General features: G+C 38.6%; 1 protein-coding gene across 1 annotated transcript in view; it reads right to left on the bottom strand.

The window, feature by feature from the left end:
- The window catches only part of Tex11 (testis expressed 11), a 301157-nt gene that overhangs the window by 97683 nt on the left and 185933 nt on the right, over positions 1-17541 (bottom strand). The window contains exons 18-19 of the mRNA XM_036174947.1: positions 4532-4617; positions 2753-2809 (exon numbers count right to left, since the gene is read on the bottom strand). Of these exons, the coding sequence (XP_036030840.1) occupies positions 2753-2809; positions 4532-4617 (143 nt within the window). The remainder of the gene's footprint in view (positions 1-2752; positions 2810-4531; positions 4618-17541) is intronic.

Genomic DNA, 17541 nt, shown 5'->3' on the forward strand with positions numbered 1-17541 from the left:
AACTTTACATAAGCTAGAGTTATTTGAAAGGAGGGAACCTCAATTGAGAAAATGCCTCCATAAGATCCAGTTGTAAGGCTTTTTCTGAATTAGTGATTGATGGGGGAGGGCTCAACCCATTGTGGGTGGTGCAATCCCTGGGCTGGTGGTCCTGTGTTCTATAAGAAAGCAGGATGAGCAAGCTATGGGAAGCAGGCCAGTAAGCAGCACCCCTCCATGGCCTCTGCGTCAGCTCCTGCCTCCAGGATCCTGCCCTGTTTGAGTTCCTACCCTGACTTCCTTCAGTGATGAACACTGATATGAAAGTGTAAGTCAAATAAACAACTTGCTCCCCAACTTGCTTTTGGTCATGGTGTTTCATCTCAGCAAAAGAAACCCTAACTAGGACATAGTGTTAATCTAAAACCATAGAAATCTTAAAACAGAAAATAATGTAAAAGTCTGTAGTCCAGTTTTTATGTTTGACAGAGGAGAAAATATAGCATAGAGAAATTATGTTCTTACTAACTAAGGTAAACAGAAAGAGTGAGACAGCACTTGGAAATTCTCACTGAATTAGGTGTTTTAAATTTTCTTTACTTGTTAGTTGAATTTATTGTATCAAATGCTGACCTCTACCGGAAAAATGATGTTCTGTATTACTATACATATTTGGAAGCAATCATGTATATTTTAATGTTCTACAACTTATTAGTATTATTATAGAAAATATAATAATATGATATACATTACCCTCCTTTACTCACTTCCAAATTAGAATTAACAGGTGAGGTTTGACTGTGTGCTATGGTTATATGAATGGATTATGAAGCACTTTTAAGGCCTGTACCGAAGAGCTTCTAAAACAGTACTTGTGGTAATTTGAATGAAATGCCATCCATAAGTCCTGGGCATGTGAACACTTGGTCCCAATTGGTGGCTGCTTGGGAAGGCTTAGGTGGTGTGGGCTTCCAGAAGGAAGTATGACATGGGGGCGGGGGTGTCTGGTTCTGAGATTTCAGAAGACTCACACCATGGTGTGTACACTCTGTACTTCCTGTTTGTAGTTTAAGATGTAAGCTCTCAGCTGCTGCTTTCACTGCCTGCTACCTCTACCCTGCCACCACGGACTCTGAACCTTTGGAATCTTAAGCCCTAAATAAACACTTTCTTCTATAAGCTGGGCTAGTCTTGGTGTTTTATCACAGCAACAGAAACTATATGACACTTATATTCAGACATTTAAACACACACTGAGTGGCAATTATGTGCCTGATGCTAAGATAGGTCACAGAGATATAAAGATAAATACAAATACTCCCAGAGTCAAGGCACTCTTAAAATATGGCAGCTATTAAAGTTTAGTTTTGAATTTCCTCACTTTCCAGCCCTTAAAAAACAATTTTATTGTTGATAATTTGAAACATGTCCCCAATATTAAAAAATGTTATGTTCTCTCCCCATATGCCTACCACCAAGCTTCAACAATTATTAACTTATCCATCTTATCTCACTATAAATCCGCAACTATTTCTCCCATATTATTTTGAAGAAATTTCCAGATATCACAGTATCACACCCATACATATTTCAAGGATGCATCTCCTGGAGATAGAGAATATTTCTTAAAACAATATAACCACATTACCACTATCATGCTGCCTAGAAGTTAAAGTCAAAATGTAGTCAATATGCAAAGTTCTAAGTGCCTCATATTCTTTAGACTGAGTTATCTTCTGTTTGATTGATAAAGCCTGTTAAGAAAATGTGAATATTACATTGTATGCCTGCAAATTGTGTGTTATGACAAAACAAGTTACAATTCTAACTTATCTCAGTGATTGATATTTCTCCCAAAATTTAGTCAAAATAATACAGTGCCACCAGTTGTAAACAATAAACACAGAACATGCAGTAGATAGTCTATTACAGAGCTCCTGCCTGAGCAGGGAATGAAGAGATGGGTGCTATTTTCTGAAAGCTATATTTAATCAAGAACTTGAACCAAATTTTCTCTTAACTCATCAGGAAGTAGTGAATTTTATGAAAGAAAAATTGGTGACAAAATCCTTCCATGAATTGTTAAGCTCTTGATATCTTTTACTTGTTTTTATTTTATGTGCATTCATATTTTGCCTGCATCTATGTCTGTGAAAGTGTTGGGTCCCCTGGAACTGGAGTTACAGACAGTTATAAGGTGCCATGTGGGTGCTGGGTATTGATCCCGGATCCTCTGGAAGAGCAGTCAGTGCTCTTAACCACTGAGCCATCTCTCCAGCCCCAGTTGTTGATATCTTATACTATGGAAACTGTAAGGAGAAATGTGTTTCTATAGTTCAAGCTGAGAACCAGAATCTTTGTGAATTTCCATTGAGACTACTGTTAAATAGGAACAGATATAATAACACAATTAGGTCATATGCAAAATGTAAGGGATTATAAACTGCCAAGTACTCATATATTTACTATTTCCCTGGGGATTGCATTTTTAACCTTTTAAATGTATTAATTCACTGAGTAATTACAGTAACCCCATGAGGCATACATTGGTATTTCCATTTTACAGATGGAAAAACTGAAGGAAATAAATAAGAAACTTATCTAAGCTATATATCTCATAAATAACCACATAGAATATGAATCCAGGAAAGCTAGCTGAAAAATATATATTAATTTCATCCACTACACAATAGATCTTTCAATATAAGGTTTTCATTTAAATCTACTCTAAATATCTTATGGTAAATACGTCATTTCTCATGAAATAACTTACTTATTTTCAGATTCTGGCATATGAGAAACTTGTGGAAGAATAATTCGAACCAGACACCTGTGTAAAAAAAGCAATCCAGAAGATGATTTTCAGGTGTGAGGGATGCAGCTTAGTGGTAGAGCGTTTGCCTAATATGTGTGAGGTTGTGCTATTTTCACTCCCAATTTGACACAAGCTAAGATTACCTGGAAAATGGAACCTTAATTGAGAAAATGCCTCCATCATATTGGCCTATAGGCATTTTCTTAATTTGTGATTTAAGTGCCCAGCCCACTGTGGGTGGTGCCAATCCCTGGGCTGGTGGTCCTGGGTTTTATAAGAAAGCAGGCCAAGCAAGTCATGATGAGCAAGCCAATAAGCAGCACTCCTCCATGGCCTCTACTTCAGTTCCTGCCTCCTAGTCCCTACCTTTAAATCCTGTTGACTTCCCTCAGTGATGGACTGTGATTGGGATGTATAAAAGTCAAACAAACCCTTTCCTCCTCAAGTAGCTTTTGGTCATGGTATTTCATCACAGCAGTGAAAGTAAACTATGATAGAGGCCCTGGGTTCTATCCCTGATGCTATACAAAGGGAAAAGAGAGGGGGGAGAGAATGAGAGATAAAGCAAGAGCAAACGAGACCATCTTAGGAAGAAATATATCAATTATACCAATTTATTGACTTTGATTATCCCAGAATGCAGAAATGAAAAAAAGCAAGGAAATTTAATCTTATTTATAGATCTTTGTACTGTTTTAAAGGTTGCAAAAAAACATAAATACTATGATTTTTGGATGTGAAATTGAATAAAATAATTTAAAAACAAAATTATTATTTTTAATAAGCTATTAAACAGTTCCAAGTTAATATCAGTACAGAAACATCAAGTATGGTCTACAATTCTTTATATTTTTTCCCATAAGAAACTTATTGGTTTGGGGGTCTTAGAATAAAGAACTACTAATATTTGAAGGGATCTGGAAGCATTACTACAAAATGACATGATGAAGTAGTTGATAAGTTCAAACCTGAAAATGATTTTTAATGAAAAACTATCTGAGCTTGGTACACTGGTACACTCCTGAAATCTCAGCACTTGGGAAGCTGAGGCAGGAGAGTTTTAAGGTTAAGGTTAGCCCAAGATACACAATAAAATAATAAAATGTGATGAAATGATGGGGCCAGAGGGCCAGGTGTGGTGGTGCATGACTGTAATCAGGAGATAGAAGCAGTACATTCAAGACCAGTCCCAAGCTAGCCAGAGCTAAATAGTGAGACCCTGTCTCAAGAAGAGATGTGTGGCTGGAGTTGTTGGTTGCCTAGCATGGATGAAGCCTAGGTTCTGTTCCCAACACTGGAAAAAATAAATGAATTGAAGAAAAAGAAATGCTATGTGTCCTGAATGGTTTTAGATATTTACCTGACTGAATGCATGCTGGTATCTAAACTTCTGACAGAAATAATTCTATCACTCAATTTCCCACTAGAAATATGGCCCGAAGTAAAATTGACTAGCAGTAGAGCAAATATAATGTCCTTTGGGTTTCTTCTTTTCACAATCACAACAATAGTATCATCATGTTTAAATCTGACTCTCAGTATTGCATATGAAAGAGCCCTTTTAACAAATAATTTTCCTTTCTAAAAGGAAGAAGGGGGAAAGGAGGTTCAGCCACTAACCTTTGCTTTTGTTTTTTGTACTGTGCATCTTTGGTATTGGTTTTTACTTAAAGGCTTTTACACCATCAGCACTGTTTTGGCAGAGTTTATAAATTAAGAGTAAGAACAGCAGCTTACTTTAAAGCTCCAAGTACTTCTTTTGGGTCTTCTGAAAGTTGAGATAAATATTCCAAAGCTTTGCCTGCCACAAATTGTTGTCCATTCTAAAAGGAACAAACAGTTATGTTAAATTACATCTTAAAGAAAGTTATGCTTGCAGCAGGCTGTCTATATTCCTGCCCATTACAAAGAAATATATTCAGTTTTTTTCTCAGAAGGGTTGCCTAACACTGTAGAATGAAGCTATAACTCACTGACAAAAAGAAAATAGGTTCATTTTATCCTCAGAAACTCACATGTTTTTCTTTGGCTCTTTTTCTTCTGTTTGTTTTGTTCTATTCCAATTTGTTTGTTTTTGTTTTATCTTTTTTTAAGATTTATTTATTTATTATGTGTACAGTGTTCTGTCTGCACATATCCCTGCAGACCAGAAGAAGGCACCAGATTTCATTACAGATGGTTGTAAGCCACCATGTGGTTGCTGGGAATTGAACTCAGGACCTCTGGAAGAACAAGCAGTGCTCTTAACCTCTGAGCCATCTCTTCAGCCCACTCCATCATTTTAAACAATTAAACTCAGGCCCTTTCTCATACAATCTTTGAGTCAAGTCTTTGATACTTGAGCTAACATCTAGAAGCACTCCTTAGCTTTCTTTGGATTTGTTAAAATTTCTAGCTAATCTGTCTTTTAATTTCTTGCTGTTACTGAACAGTAAACTTCATCTAAATTATTTAGACAGATGCCTGCATTCTAATGAGAGTAAAAAATGGTGTGGAATGGGATGGGAGGGGAGGTGGGGAGAAACTGGGAGAACTAGGGGGAGAAGAAATGGTAATCAGAATAAATTATATGAAAACAATCTATTTTCAATTAAGAAAAGAAACTCATAGCTTCCTATCCACAATCAAAGCCTTGCTTTATCCTCGTTTTTTATAGCAGTAACCAAAAGAAACCCAGATTGTTGAATGCCCTCATTTCTAGTATTCTGTATATCCCTTTGTATCCTTTTCTCATTTCTCCCAGCTCTTCCAACCCTTCCATCTCCACTTTCAAGTTTAGTCCATTATCAGAAAGGTCTCCTCTACGAGAGACCTCTTCTCTGAAAGTTTCCTCGTTATTTCTACAATGGAAATGTAGGTTTTATCCAAGGATATTGCTTACATGGGAAACTTCTCAAGTAACAATAAATTTACTTACATTGCCCTTCTAGACTGAATATAGAGTGTGTGCCTTCATTTTTCAGTACTATTTTTGTTATTCTCCCTCTTTCTTCCCTAAAAACCACTTCAAATTTTTTGTCATCAGACTATATCCCTTATTGCCACCATGATCTCTAGATCCCTTACTGTTGCCATGGTCCCCATATCCTTTATTGTTGCCATGGTCTCTATTTCCCTTGTTTCTATGGTTTGTAGATGATTTAACTACTGCTAAGTTACTTTATCCACCCCACTCTTCTCCTCTCTCCCCTCTCGCAGCATTTTCAGTACATAGAAAGATCTTCCTAAAATTCTAGCCTCTCAAATAGCTTAGATTTCATTCCATTATCAATAGTTAAAATAATTTCATGCTGTCATAAAGTACTCTTAAAGGCTTTTAATTTTTAAAGTACAAACTGGTGAAGTCACTGGAAATCAGGTGGTATTTCCTCCAAATCTAGAAATAGATTCACTATTGTTCAAATACACCACTACCGAGCAGATTCCCAAAAGATTCGACAGCCTACTACAGAGATACTTGCTCATCCACACTTATTGTTGCTTTATCCACAATAGCCAGGAAATGGAAATGGCCTAGATATTCATCAAGTGATGAATGGATAATGAAATGTGGGACTATATACAATGGGATTCTGTTCAGCTGTAAAGAGAAATGAAATTTTCAGGTAAATGGATAGAGCTGGATAATAAATTGAGTGAGGTGACTCAGACACAGAAATACAAATGCCACATGTTCTCTCTTTCTTATTGTGGGATCCAGATATGAACCTTTAGGTCCGAGTGTTTAACTATAAAAGACAGGAGAGTATAAAGACCACTGGGGGAAGTGGGAGAGGACACTCTGGAAAGGTGGCAGCCAGACACAGGCACTATGAAGGGGGTTCAGAAAGTGGGGGTGGGTTTGACTGGAGGGTAAATATAGAGTGGGAAGGGGAAGAAGGATAAATGATGTTTGAAAAAAGCCACAGGGAAACCTAGTATATTATAAGCTTACTTAAAATTACTCAGTTTTAATGTAGTTGTCTCTACGTGCAAAATAATGCTCCCATGAGAGCCAACAATTATTTAACACAATCCCCAGTGCCAGATAGGGGATACTTTCCTTCAAATTGTTGGTCAAGGGGTCCAACAGACCCATTCCTCAAACAATATAGGCTATTATCCATTGCTCTTGGTTGCCTGTCAGAACGTGAACATAAGACCCTACTGATGAAGACACCACATTTTAGACCATAGGAATTGAAGAAATGAAGCTGGTACTGACCAGGAAGCTAGCTGATTGAGGGCTAGCTCTAATAGTGTTGGAAGTTGCTTCTGCAAACTACCAAGAAAAAAATCATCAACAGTCCTACCCAGCTATAAAGTCTGATAATCACAATGAGATCAGCAAGAGATTCCCAATGGTACAATGGTAGTATTTATATCTTCTTTTTACCTTTTAATTGATTCTTCGTGGATTTCACATCATGCATCAAGATCCCATTTATCTCCCCATCCCTTCACATATATCCTCTGCCCCTGCAACTTCCCTCCAAAACAAAATAAAATAAAATTTAAAAGAAAAGAAAAATCTCATCATGGAAGCTGCAGTGTGACACAGTGAGTCAGTGTACCCTTTAGTCCATACATCTTTACTTTCAAGTGTTTACTGCAATGAGTCATTGGTCCAGTTTGAGGCCTCTGGCTTCTGCTGGGCCCTCACTGGGACTCCTCTTGGACTTCCTGTTGTTGCCCTGTGTCATGGAGATTCTGCAGGTTTGGATCTGTAGGACCAGCCCCTTCAGGTGCTCCAGCATATCACAGATGGGGTGGGACAACTCATAGCCCTGGTTCTAGGCATGGGTAGTAGCAGTGTTGGACAGCCCACTAGCTCTCTGTCCCTCATCCTCACCACCAGGGTGAGCTCTCTAGCACTACACCCCATCCTCAACCCCACCCCTGCTCACCAAATGCAGCAAGCAACAAGGGGCGGGGCCAGCTCTCCTGTTCTGACTTTCAGGGCCAGCTCACCAGAGTCCCTACCAACAGGGTCAACTCTATTGTGTTGCCCAGGTGAGGAGCAGGATCAGCTCTCTCACTCTCAGTCTGTCTGGCCTCCCAACAGCCACAGGCCATGGTGGGGGAGAGGGGAAGAGCATCTTGCCTGCCACTGGCAGATGAAGGGGGTGAGGCCAGCTCTCCCACTCTCACCTCTCAAGCCCTCAGGGCTGGCTTGCTGCACCCTAGCCAACAGGGTCAGTACTTGGATCTTGAGGCAACAAACAACTGTGTAATTGAACCTAAACCCCCTTCAATTAGAGGGAACTCATTTCTGGTACCATAAACCTAGTCAAGAACCCATAGCTGGAAAGGTAAGTCATGATTTGAATAAGATGTTGCCTACATCCTCAGGCGTATGAATAATTCGTCCCCAGTTGGTGGTACTGTTTAGGAGAGGGTTAGATGTGACCTTGCTGGAGGAAGTACATCACAGGGACAGGCTCTGAAGTTTCAAAAGCCACTTGCTATTTTCAGTTCATCTTTCTTAGTTTTGGGGGGCATTTTTTTGTCTTATTGGTCTTTTGCCTGTACATTTTGGTATCCAGTTTTGTGTTTTGTTTTGTTTTCTGTGAGTTTCTCCTTTTTTGGTTGTTATTTGTTTTTTAAAGAGAGAGCATGGATTTGGGTGGATAGAGGATGGGTAGGATGTGATAGTAGTTGGAAGAGGGGGAAATGTGATCAGAATATATTATGTGAGCATGTTTTTCAATAAAAAACACAAAAAATAAAAATAAAAAAGATGTGAGTTCTCAGCTTGTTGCTCACACACCATGCCTGTTGCTACACTTCCCATGATGATGACGATGGACTCTCATCCCTCTGGGAACTATAAGCTCCAAATAAACCTTTCTTTCTATAAGTGGCCTTAATCATGGTATTTTGTCACAGCAAGAGAAAAGTAACTAATACAAGTCATAAAAGGGAACTCAGTACTACTACATTACTAAAGAAATAATAGTTTCCAACTGGCTTCTAAATACCCATCCTTATGTGTACTTCTCACATCTCATCAAAGAAGGTCTTTTTTTCCCCAGCAGATGGAGACTATTAGAGAGATCTAAAACTGGTTAAAAAAAAAAAGGCAGAGAAAAAGGTGACTGTGGGGTACCCAGCCCTGAATGGGACATCTATATTACAACCCCTAAACCTAAGTCTCGGGGAAAATTGTGGAATACTGGGCAGAAAGACTGTAAGAACCTAAGGACTCAGATGACAGTAGTATATTAATTTTTTGTTTTTTTGCTGGGCAAGGAAGGGATGTAATTCCCACAAACACTCAACAACATGGTTGCATGTATAAGACCTATAAAAACAACACCAATTTACACATCAACATGGATAGAGAAAGTTTCATAAGCCCCCAAGCCTCCACCCCCTAGATGATGAGCTACAGGCAGTCAATGGCTGTTAAGGAAGAAGGAACCAGGTCTATTTCTTTCTTTCAGACACAAAATCCCAATCCTAAAGATTCAGATCCAAATACATGCAAATAAGGGCAACATAAGTTGGATTCTAAATTTTACACATACATACATACACACACACCACCCACATGACTAAAAAGGTTATGAATTTGATATGGTGTATTGTGGACACAGGAGGAGTTAGAAGGAGGAAGAGGGTGGAAAGGATGAAAATACAGGTACTTATGTATGAAATCCTCAAGTAATAGCAAAAAGCAAATTTATAAAAAAAAAAGGGGGGGGTAACATTGGGAAGGAAAAGTGGGGATGGGGAGGAACTGGAGGGGAAGAAATGAAGGTAGATTTGATGAAAACACAACGCATGTATGAATTCTCAAAGTAAAAATTAAAGTAAGAAAATTTAATAGAAAAAAATCATTTTGATTAAACAAAGGATGGTTATTGGAATACTGGCAATCTCAACTAAGGAATTTTGTGATAAATTGTCCTAATAAGCCTGACCTTATCAGGAAGCAGTGGACTACTATTTAACAAAGGCCATCTTCGAAGAAAAGTAACAGCTTTTCAGTAATGAATCATCCCTGCTTCCTCTTCTTTCTCCTCCTTCTCCTTTTTCATTAAGACAGGGTCTCCTATGTTGTTCATGCTGGCTTGAAGTCCCTGTGTAACTCGGACTTGTAGTGGGTAGCCATCCCAGCATTGGCCTGGAAGTTCCAACCCCCACTGAGGCTTTGGTAATGGTCACGCCCACAAGGCGGGGCAGAGGAGGAAGCGGAAGACGAAGGATCGGGAAGTACTCACTCTCTTGGTTCCCGGACTCTGGACGCTGGAGGTAGACCGAGCAGAGTTCTCCAGAGAACAACGCCGGATTGTGCTATACCCTTGCCAGACCCTGTAACCTACCCCCTCATTTGTAAGTACCCCACAAAATAAACCTCCCTTTTAACTACGTGGAGTGGCCTTAATAATTTCACCAATATCTGGCGCTCACGTGGGGCAAATTCCAAAGGCCCAGGCGGCTCCCTCCCTCAGCCTCCTCCCCGGCTGGCGGGTACCTAAACCCGCCTGCAAAGTTCCATTTAACCAGGGGACGCCTACACGGTTCCATTCCCGAAAAAGGGAGCAGTTTGTCCTGTCTCAGTTCCCTAGCTTAGCCCCTAGACCAGCGAAAACCGCTGTGAGTGAGGCATTCCCACTCCTCCCTGAGTGCTGGCTCCCCGCCATCTTGGCTCCTGCCTTCAGCTGCCGCCAGCCAAGGTTGCCAGCAGGCCTTGCTTTGGAGCTATACCAACGCCTCCTGCTGGCTGAAGAGTGCTACTGCACCTCCCAAAACCACGGAAAGGTAAGCTTCTTTCAAGTAAAAGTACCTGATAATTTTACAACTTAAAAACGACTAACAAATTTTGAGTAATTCTTGTAATATGGCTGACAACATTACCTCACAAGAATTTAATAACCTTTTTGCCTGTATGATGAATGACATTTTCCTGGAAATATACGACCTCCCTAAGACATATCTGGCCTGTACCATTTTGACATTCATTGTAATAATTCACACAGTGTTCAAACACTGGTTTAATAATAAGAACAAAGATGAGTCATTATTGGGACTGATACAGGCTTTAAAAGATAACAATGAAGGCTTACAGAAAAAGATTCTCTTTCTGGAATCTGCTAACCAGGATTTACAGGCTTTAAAAGTTAGCAATGAAGGCTTACAGAAAAAGATTCTGTCTATGGAATCTGCTGACCAGGACTTACATAAAAAGATTCTCTTTCTGGAATCTGCTAACCAGGAATTACAGGTTTTAAAAGATAACAATGAAGGCTTACAGAAAAAGATTCTCTTTCTGGAATCTGTTAACCAGGATTTACAGGTTTTAAAAGTTAGCAATGAAGGCTTACAGAAAAAGATTCTGTCTATGGAATCTGCTGACCAGGACTTACATAAAAAGATTCTCTTTCTGGAATCTGCTAACCAGGAATTACAGGTTTTAAAAGATAGCAATGAAGGCTTACATAAAAAGATTCTCTCTCTGGAATCTGCTAATCAGGATTTACAGGTTTTAAAAGATAGCAATGAAGGCTTACAGAAAAAGATTCTTTCTCTGGAATCTGCTGGCCAGGACTTACATAAAAAGATTCTCTCTTTGGAATCTGCTAACCAGAATTTACAAAACAAGCTTGTACCCAAAATTGCTTTTATTGATAATAAATATGAGTATTTAATGGATAGAACACTAACTCTCCAGAGTGAAGTTGTAGCTACTCAGACAATATATAAGGAAGAAAAATTATCATTACTTGATAAGATAAGGTCCATAGAATCATGTGTTTCAGAAGAACATAAAAACTTCCATGATTCCATGAAAAATCTGGAATCCCTTACAAGAGAGGAGGTTTACTCCCTGGAACAGACCCTAGGTGCTCGTTTACAATCCCTGGAGGAAACTCTAAATAAACATGACAAGGGACCTAATAAGCAGAAGGGCAAGACCATACAGGTTGTAACATCTCCAAATGGCTCTCATACAATGGCTTATCCTGTTATCATCCATGAGAAGCCAGCAGATGACACACACCCCGAGCCATATACGACATATACATTACAACCAATTTCAACAAGGGACTTTAAAAATATAAAGGAAGCAGTAGTTACATATGGGATACACTCCACATACGTAAAACAGATGTTAAATTCATGGTCTACCTCACATAGAATCATTCCAGATGACTGGCATCAGTTAATTTCAGCTGTTCTAGAATATAGCCAGCAGTTACAGTGGAAAAGCTGGTTGAGAGAAGAGGCAAGAAATTTAGAACAACAAGGTAAACTCAGAGGTTTTGAGATCTCCCAAGATCAAATACTTGGTGAGGGATGTTTCGCTGACAGGAATGTACAAGCCATTTATGATGAGCATACAATATCCCTATGCCGTACAGCAGCTCTAAATGCTTGGGAAAAAATTCCAGAACCTGGAAAAGCAACTGAGGTATACACAAAGATATTTCAGGGACCACATGAATCCTTCACTGATTTTTTACAAAGGCTGAACACAGCTATAACAAAAGCTGTATCAGATAAAGAATTAAGAAAAGTATTAACTGAGTCCTTGGCATTCGACAATGCTAATGCAGAATGCAAAAGAATACTTACACCATTAAAGATCAGATCAGCTCCTTTGGAAGAATGGATTCAGTATACTAATAGTGTTGAATCTCTTAACTACAGTAATGAGGCTTGGATAGGAGAGACAAATCCCAGGGGTGTAAGAAGGCCCCGTGGTACCAAATGTTTTAAATGTGGTACACCAGGTCATATAAGTAAAAACTGTACATGGGGTAATCCTAGAAGTAATACTCCTTCTAGGAATAGCCTAAACAGAAGACCCCAACTACCTCCTGGATTATGTAGAAGATGTGGCAAAGGCCGACATTGGACCAGTGAGTGCAGATCAAAAATAGATATACGAGGCAACCCTTTAGTAGCGGGAAACGCCTCAGGGGGCCTCTTGCAGGCCCCCAAATCAAATGTGGTAAGAACATTCCCAGCTACTGTGGAAGACATTCCTCTCCAGGACAACTGAATAAACCAATGTCTAATTTAAAAACGGATACTGCAATGGATGATAAAACAGCTCTGATAGATGAATCACAGTTTACAAAGAACACAATAAAACAAATATTTTGGCAGACTTCCATAAATGAACAAAGGCCAAAGCTTAGAATTCGAATTAATGGCTTGGTTCTGGAGGGCCTGGTAGACACAGGTGCGGATGTGACTGTAATTACACCAAAATCATGGCATCCAAATTGGCCTCTTCAAGAGGTAGATGTCCAACTTTTAGGAATTGGCACCCTATCTCAGATAAAACAGAGTTCGAGATGGGTTGAATGCATAGGGCCAGAAGGACAGAGAGGAATGCTGAAGCCATATGTAGCAAATGTAGCAGTAAATCTATGGGGCCGAGATCTGTTACAACAGTGGAATACCCAGATTAAAATTCCTACACTCTCAGAAAAGGAATACAGGCCAATGCATGTTTCTAGGAATAATATCATAACATGCTATAAAAACCAGTCACCAAACATTCAGGCTGTACACAAACAGAGCACAACTGCTGTTGAACTCTCAGAAGTACCAACTGCCTTACCTTTAAAATGGCTAACTAATAAACCTGTCTGGGTTGGACAGTGGCCTCTGACAAAAGAGAAGCTACAAGCTTTAGAACAGCTGGTTCAAGAGCAGTTAAATGCTCAACACATTGAAGAATCTACCAGCCCTTGGAATTCTCCTGTATTTGTTATTAAAAAAAAGTCTGGTAATTGGAGAATGCTGACAGATCTGAGAGCTATTAATAAAGTAATTCAGCCAATGGGCTCCCTACAGACTGGGATGCCCTTGCCCTCTCTGCTACCCAAAGAATGGCCTATAATAGTTATTGACTTAAAAGACTGTTTCTTTACCATACCCTTACAAGAAAATGATAGAGAAAAATTTGCCTTCACAGTTCCTAATTATAACAATTCTCAGCCAGTCAAGAGATATCAATGGAAGGTCCTCCCACAGGGAATGTTAAACAGCCCTACCTTATGCCAATACTTTGTGCAAAAACCATTGGAGTTAATTCGTGTAAAGTTTCCACAATCCATAATTTATCACTATATGGATGATATCCTATTAGCTGATCCAAAGTTAGACACATTAGAAAGCATGTTTGAAGAAGTAAAAAAAGTTTTGCCTCGCTGGGGACTGCAAATTGCTCCTGAAAAAATACAAAGAGGAGATTCTATTAATTACTTAGGATATAAGATAGAGTTACAAAAAATTAGACCCCAAAAGGTACAACTGAGGAGAGATCGATTAAAGACTCTTAATGATTTTCAAAAGTTGTTAGGAAGCATTTCCAACTTATTGGGTATCATGGGAATACCCAAAGATGGACTACAAAATTTGGCTAATACTCTAGAAGGGGACAAAGAATTAAATAGTCCAAGAGAATTATCAGTTGAAGCTGAGAAGGAATTGGCTCTAGTAGAAAAGACAATTCGAGAAGCACATGTGGATCGTGTGGATCCAGAACTTAAATGTATTCTTGTCATATTCCCCTCCAGACATTCCCCCACAGGTATTTTGATGCAGAGGGAAGATATTATATTGGAATGGATATTCCTACCACGTAAACCAAATAAGAAATTAAAGACTTATATAGAAAAGATCTCTGATTTGATTCAAAAAGGTAAATTAAGACTTCGTCAGTTGACAGGAATGGACCCAGCAGAAATTGTAGTACCTTTAACTAATGAGGAAATTTCGTCACTATGGAAAGATAATGAATACTGGCAGAGAGCCTGCAGTAACTTTTTGGGAGAGATTAACAACCATTATCCCAAAAGCAAGAGAATAGAATTCATAAAGAAGACTGAATGGGTCCTTCCTCACATTGTACGACACAAGCCAATTTCTGGAGTCCTCACATTCTATACAGATGCAAATAAATCAGGGAAAGCAGGATACAAATCAGGAGACTTAAGTAAAGTGGTACAAAGTCCATACAGCTCTGTACAAAAGGCAGAACTGTATGCCGTTCTTATGGTACTGATGGACTTCACAGAACCCCTCAATATAGTCACTGACTCTCAATATGCAGAGAGAGTTGTTTTACACATTGAAACTGCTGAATTTATTCCTGATAATACAGAATTAACTTCATTATTCATACAATTGCAGGAAATCATCAGAAAAAGGGAACATCCTATATATATAACACATATCAGATCCCATACAGGTCTGCCAGGACCTCTAGCACAAGGTAATGATGAGATTGATCAGTTACTAATAGGTAATGTGCTAGAAGCCTCAGAATTTCATAAGAAACACCATGTAAATAGCAAAGGTTTGAAGAAGGATTTCTCCATTACTTGGCAACAAGCTAAGGATATTGTGAAAAAATGTCCTACTTGTTCCTTCTATAACCAAACTCCATTACCTGCAGGAAGCAATCCAAAGGGTATACAAAGAAATGAAATTTGGCAGATGGATGTGTTTCATTTTGCAGAATTTGGAAGATTAAAGTATGTACACCATACCATTGACACCTATTCAGGATTTCAGTGGGCAACTCCTATGAGTTCTGAAAAGGCTGATTCTGTGATTACACACCTATTAGAAGTTATGGCCATCATGGGAATACCTGTACAAATTAAGACAGACAATGCCCCAGCATATGTCTCCAATAAAATGAGACAGTTCTTTGCTTATTACAATATAAAGCATGTTACAGGTATACCACACAATCCCACAGGCCAAGCAGTCATAGAAAGATCCAATCGAACTTTAAAGGATATGCTAAATAAACAGCAACAGGTAACAATGACTCCTAGAAATAGATTGCATAGTGCTTTATTAACCTTGAATTTTCTCAATGCTGATGAGAAAGGAACAACAGCTGCGGAGAGACATTGGACGACAGACAAAACTCCTGAGCTAAACCAACCGGTTTATTTCAAAGATGTGTTGACCTCAGAATGGAAACCTGGATATGTCCTACGTTGGGGAAGGGGTTTTGCTTTTGTTTCCACAGGAGAAGAAAAGCTATGGATACCAACAAAATTAATAAAAATTCGATTCGAACAGGAGAAACCCCTTGATGAGGAGAAATAAAAGATCATCCACCAATATGACATCTCTTCAGGTTGTAAGAAAAAATTAACAATCAAAGGTTGGGGTAGGGTTCTGTTTTTGTCTTTCCAGGATAATGGAAATACCCATCTTCCAGAAATCATAAGGCCTTGGATATCCGGATGTTTACAGCAGAAAGAAAGAATCTATTGGTACCAATCTACACAGGGTAAGATATCACTGTCTAACATCTATATCTCTATCAATCTAGAATAGTTGTGGTTCCAATTTAATCATAAACCAAGCTGGCTTTGGAGATGGAACTGGCTCACTCCTTCTCTAAACCCAAGCATATTGATAAAAGAAAAGGTTGAGAGATTCTTCAGTCCCATATCAGAAGAGCCCTCTGGTGTGAGACAGAAGGAAACCAATTATAAGGGACCATTATCTTCAAGCTTCTAATTCTCTCCATGCTTACTCTTGCTTTCTTGGAATCCTTTCTTACATGTCATGACATCTTTAAATCCAAACCTTCCATTCTGATAAAAAATAAGTTTCTTCCAATAGCAATCTCTGAAGTCTCCAGAAGGAAGATGGGGCCCCAACAACAACAACTCTACCCAATCCAGAATGATGCCATGGTAATCATCATCATACTACACTTCTTGCCAAAATTTCAGACAGTCTTACCCATTACTCTGAGAGTTGCTGCAGAATCTACAGTTAGTCTAACTGAGATTTAACTATCTGAGCTTTCTCACAATACCCAACAGAGATACCATCGCTCCCTAAACAGCAGGAAGCAATTCTAAGAAAACGACGCCCCTTCTCCCTAAGGTTCATATTTCTCAGGGTTATGGATAATGGTTCTAGGGTTGGGGGTGGAAGAAACTGTTAAACTCAGTACTCTCCTTAAGGAAAGAAAATATGTCTTAAAAAAAATGGGAAAAGAAGAAATGGAATGGATAGGTATAAGATATTATGGTAGACTGTCATATACATTAGTAAACAAATTTAGTAATATAGCAGCCTTTGCACTGTTATGAATTCTTATATGTTGATAAAATTATAAAATTTTTACATTCCTATTTAAGATAATTTGTATATTGATACAAATACAGAACTATGTTTGTTATATTGTACACATATTTTTACTCTTATGTGAAATATTTGTATATTGATACAAATGTGAATTTATATCTGTCATACTGTATGTATGTTCTACTTCTGTTTAAGATATTCTGTATACTGATATATATTTAGGATTATTATCATATTGCATATTGCACTATACATTCCTACCTCTGTTAAAGTTATTTTGTGTATTGTCACAATTTAAAGTCATTGTCCTTTTACTGTACATTTGCTTACAGACTGTTTGCCTTATTTATAGGAAGCTTAGTCCTTAGGTTGTTTAGGTAGATAAGACTTACATAGTTATTGTCACCTATGCTTGTCATCTCTATAATTATGTTAGTTAGGTTATCCAGATTTATAAATACATAGGTCAGATGGACAGGTAATCTTCAAACACTTCATGGACCTAGAGAACATGGCATTTAAATAACTTAGAATTCTGTTGACATGAGACATAATTGCTCCTGGCAGCACCAATTTGATCCCGAGAGAATGTTGGGCTTCTAAGACATTTCCATTTGGAAATTTGTCTTTGTCTTCTTGGCACAAAATGGCCTACTGGGCAAAGAACTGCCCTCGCCTCA

The sequence above is a fragment of the Onychomys torridus genome, chromosome X (assembly GCF_903995425.1).
Source record: "Onychomys torridus chromosome X, mOncTor1.1, whole genome shotgun sequence".
Lineage (NCBI taxonomy): Eukaryota > Metazoa > Chordata > Mammalia > Rodentia > Cricetidae > Onychomys > Onychomys torridus.